The sequence below is a fragment of the Elaeis guineensis genome, chromosome 10 (assembly GCF_000442705.2).
Source record: "Elaeis guineensis isolate ETL-2024a chromosome 10, EG11, whole genome shotgun sequence".
Taxonomy (NCBI): domain Eukaryota; kingdom Viridiplantae; phylum Streptophyta; class Magnoliopsida; order Arecales; family Arecaceae; genus Elaeis; species Elaeis guineensis.
The window spans coordinates 2,605,824-2,609,890 of NC_026002.2; the positions used below are offsets into that span (position 1 = coordinate 2,605,824).

The window sequence follows — 4,067 nt, forward strand, 5'->3', positions numbered from 1 at the left end:
TTTTATTAAACATGCTAGAAAATATAAAATATTGATAACATTTAGGAATTATCAACGACCAATCCTATATAACATTAATAATAGGCAGACGTATCTTCTTGATGATATAAATATATAATTAATTAAATAAAATAAATTATGAATTTTATATTTTTTTAAATTTGATGGTTAGATGAGCAGAAAAAAAGCATATTGTATATAAATTTTATTAAAATATTTCATGTGATCGATAACTAATCCACATCTTGAATGGTTGATTTTTTTTGACCCAAATACAGTCCAAATATATATAATTCAAATTGAATCAAGTAGTTATTTTATTTTATTTTTTTTGACTCACACGTAATGGGTTATTATTTTAAATTTTTAATTTTATAACCTATAGAATGCCTCACATAAAATTTATGCGAAAGAAAATTTTTATGATTTGATTTTTGCATTATAAAATATGGTATCATTATAGGTAATTACTACATCATTCATTTTAAAAATTGATGGCTCTCCTTCGTCATGATACGAAGTATATGATGCCAACAGCAAGAGGTATCGTATTTGAGATGATTGATGCGGTGGCGATTCATTTATTACTTAGAGGATTAGAACTCATTTTAAGCAGGTAGGGACAGACAAAATAAAATAACAGTATGGAAACGGAAATATGGCTATGGTACGTCCTGAAACCTAAAAGACGTTGAAATAAAACCTCTTTGGTCCCTCCCCCCTCGTTTTTCTCTTTTTTTGACTCCGACCCGCACTTGTCACGTTACCCCCACTTGCCCGCCCTTTATTTACCCCCTCACCCCCAACCGTTTCACTTCACGGGCCCTTCTCTGCTTTTTAATTCATCGTCCCCTTAGAGAAGAACAATCCAATCGATAGCTAATTAAACTCGTATCAGATGGGTAACACCATAGGAGGCAAGAAGAGAACCGCCAAGGTGATGAAGATAGACGGGACAACGTTCCGTCTCAAGCCCCCGGCCACGGCCGGCGGCGTCCTCCGGGATCACCCGGGCTTCAGCCTCCTCGATGCCGAGGAGGTCAAGCAGCTGGGCCTTCGGTCCCGGCCACTGCAGCCCGAGACTCTCCTCCGGCCGGGCAAGCTCTACTTCCTCGTAGAGCTTCCCCGGCTCCCGGACCAGCGTCGCACCTGGTCCGGGGCGCTCCACGTGAGCGCTAAGGAGCGGCTGGAGAGCCTCATGCTCTCCCGCCGCTCCGTCTCTGACCTCTCTCTCACCAAGTCGGAGCCCGATGGCCCAGTACGCCTCCGCATGAGGTTGCCAAAGGCTCAAGTGACGAAGTTCATGGAGGAGAGCAAGGATTCGGCGGAGGCGGCCGAGAAGATCATGGAGCTCTGCCTCGCGAAAGATGGTAACACGGCTCAGGCGCCGGCGGGTGTACCGCCGGCTGTGAAGACTGGCCGGAAGGAGGTATAAATCTCCCACTGTTTTTTATTTTTTATTTTATTTTATTTTTATTTTATTGGTCTTAGCATATCATTCATTCTGTGATCGAGAATGGCAAGCTGCTCACCGGCTTGGCTGTGTGAATTTGGGGCGAGTTTTAGTAGACTTAGAATAGACCTATTCAAGTCTAGGAGACTAAAGAAGGTGTTGATTGTTTCCCTGCTAGGGGAACTTCCTGGTATAATATTGGTAGAAAAGGTCTATCCTTATTTTAAGCCTTGGGAGGAAGGAACTTACCAGGGCATCAGGCTTGCTTTTATGGTTACAACTAATCTTTTAAGTTCAGAAGAGGCCAAGTCAATTCTTTTTGGCCCACAAATGGTATGATCTGTTATTCTTCATTATTATTTTAGAGGTAATTGGAGTAATCAATGGAATTGTTATTTTTCAAAGTAACTACAGTTAAAGAAGCATTTGTTTGTTGAGAAAAGGGGATTGGATTCATATACTTCAGTTGCACATGAGGTATGATTCAGATTTTGTACATAAGGTTGATACATCTGCAGTCATTAGGAAACCATTCAGCAGCATAATGCCTGATCAGCAGTTTATGTTTTAATTTAGAGGCAGAAGACATATCAGGCATAGAATACTGCTGGTTTTACCATACGTTCCCATACTTTTTCTTCCCTTTTTTTGTCATATGAACAAATGCATCAGATACATACAGCCAGACTTGGCATGTTTTCGGTGCGATTGAGGGGAGAAGCACTAGGGATAGCATGTTAGAGAGGTCCTCATATGGAAACTGGGATGGAGTGCTGAAACAAAACTAATATATGGAATAGCACAGTTCATTTAAAAGGTGATTTGTGATGTTGTGGAAATTCTGAGATTTAAGTAGAATTAGTGGCTTTTCCAATACCTTCAGCTATTCTCTTACCCTAACACTCTCCCTGGCTGAATCCAAGACTCTGGTGTTATGAACTACCCATGTACTGCACATTTTATGGATGCAGTAGCTGGCCATTTAGACACCCCATTAATATATTATGTGCGTTTTTTGCTTGAGGAATTGAACCTTGAAGTATTTCTTCTGCTCCATAATCTGTCCTTCATCAGTAAGATGCATAGACAATATTTTAAATGTAACATAGACGTAATGCTCAGTGGTGCATCAAATAACTGTTTTGATTACATAGCCTTGATTTGATGTTCTTACCTGTTGATGCTTTGATTATAACAAAATTTATGGAGGACCTATATTAATTGGATGACCGAGTCCCATGACAGACCTTCTGCTGATAAATCTTAACTGCATATACTTTCTCTGTCAACCAGTTTGATTTCTACCGAGTGCCCCTTTCGTTAAACCGTAAGATAGTTTGTGCACTCGTCTTCCACTCATCAAGGATCCCTTCACATGATCTTTGACATCTTCCACTTTTTAAGGACTCGGAAGTCAAAATGTGCTAGTTGATCAATCCTCCATTCCCTGGCGTTCTTTCGTTATCATCATCTTCTATTCTCCACAGCGGTTGACCTATTCTTGTATCATTTACTGTACAGAGAGAAAAATCAGAACTTCTACCATGTAGTCTTAGTCTTGCATTTTGGTCCAACATCTACAATGATCGGCAACCGACAAGTGGAAGGATGATTACCATATTTCCTTTTCATTTGAAATTAGATGAACAGAAGGGTCCCATTGTGAGGGGACTTGATGATAATCCTTTGTTCAATGTTTGGTGTGATGAGATCCTTTTTTTCAAATAAACTTATTAGCCAATCAGATCAACCTTATCTACTAGTTCTATCATTCTCTCCTTGGATTGATGGTTGATTAGCATAGCTGAGTTGAACTGGTCATCATGTTTATCCATGTTTCAGATGACTATGTCTTATTGAAAGCACTGCTGAAAAACTTTCAGAGATCAAAACGGCGGTGATAATAGAACGAGTGTTATAAAACTCACTTGGGTTGGTGATAATTTTATAACATCGAGAAATAGATCTCCTCTTTTTGCTGATAATTCTTGTACTAACACAACTGCCTATGCATTATATTGAAGCTTTCCTTACTCTTATTTTTCTTTGATTGACTTTTCAGAAGCGAACAAGATTTGTGGCCACGCCGGATGAGATAATTGCCTAATTTACCTCCCGGGCTGTTTGAAATTCGATCTAGAGCTTTTGTTGCTTCAGGTCAAGCCAGAGGGCCAGCACAAGGAGCAGATGGATCATAGGATTCCTCCTGTCTTTTTCTCTCCTGGACTTGCGGGTTGAACATGAGAAGCTGCTCATGGCTTCCTATCCTCCTGTAATTATCACATCTTTTCTTTTTAGATGGTTCCTTAGCCTTTACTACACTCTAGCTAACAGAATTTAATGATAGGAAAGAGGCATGGAAGTTGGATTCTCATGTGAAAAGAGTTGTGGTCTTTTGTTTCTCTCTTTCTCTGTAATTTATAATAATATTACCTGCTCTTCTTCAATTTTATTCGGTAAATTATCGAGGGTCTTTTGAAAAAAACTAGCTGAAATGGAGAGCTTTGTATCTAGTGGCAAGGTGGAATGTATGACCATTTTCATATTGAAACCTAAACTAACCTAGTTTCTTACCAACAAATGTACATTTGATAAGAGGTTATGAGGCAATGGT

At 39.5% G+C, this 4,067-nt stretch overlaps 1 protein-coding gene across 1 annotated transcript; it reads left to right on the forward strand.

Annotated features, from left to right (window-relative positions):
- Positions 1-805: 805 nt before the first annotated feature.
- LOC105053209 (uncharacterized protein At1g66480) lies at positions 806-3,914 on the forward strand. Its single transcript, XM_010934295.4, has 2 exons — positions 806-1,429; positions 3,516-3,914. The coding sequence occupies exons 1-2, from the start codon at positions 899-901 to the stop codon at positions 3,558-3,560; spliced, it is 576 nt and encodes a 191-aa protein (XP_010932597.1). The 5' UTR covers positions 806-898; the 3' UTR covers positions 3,561-3,914.
- Positions 3,915-4,067: the final 153 nt, after the last annotated feature.

Coding starts and splice junctions, on each gene's coding strand:
- LOC105053209 (XM_010934295.4), top strand. CDS start 899: ATGGGTAACACCATAGGAGGCAAGAAGAGAACCGCCAAGGTGATGAAG. Junction 1,430..3,515: donor TGAAGACTGGCCGGAAGGAG/GTATAAATCTCC, acceptor TTGACTTTTCAG/AAGCGAACAAGATTTGTGGC.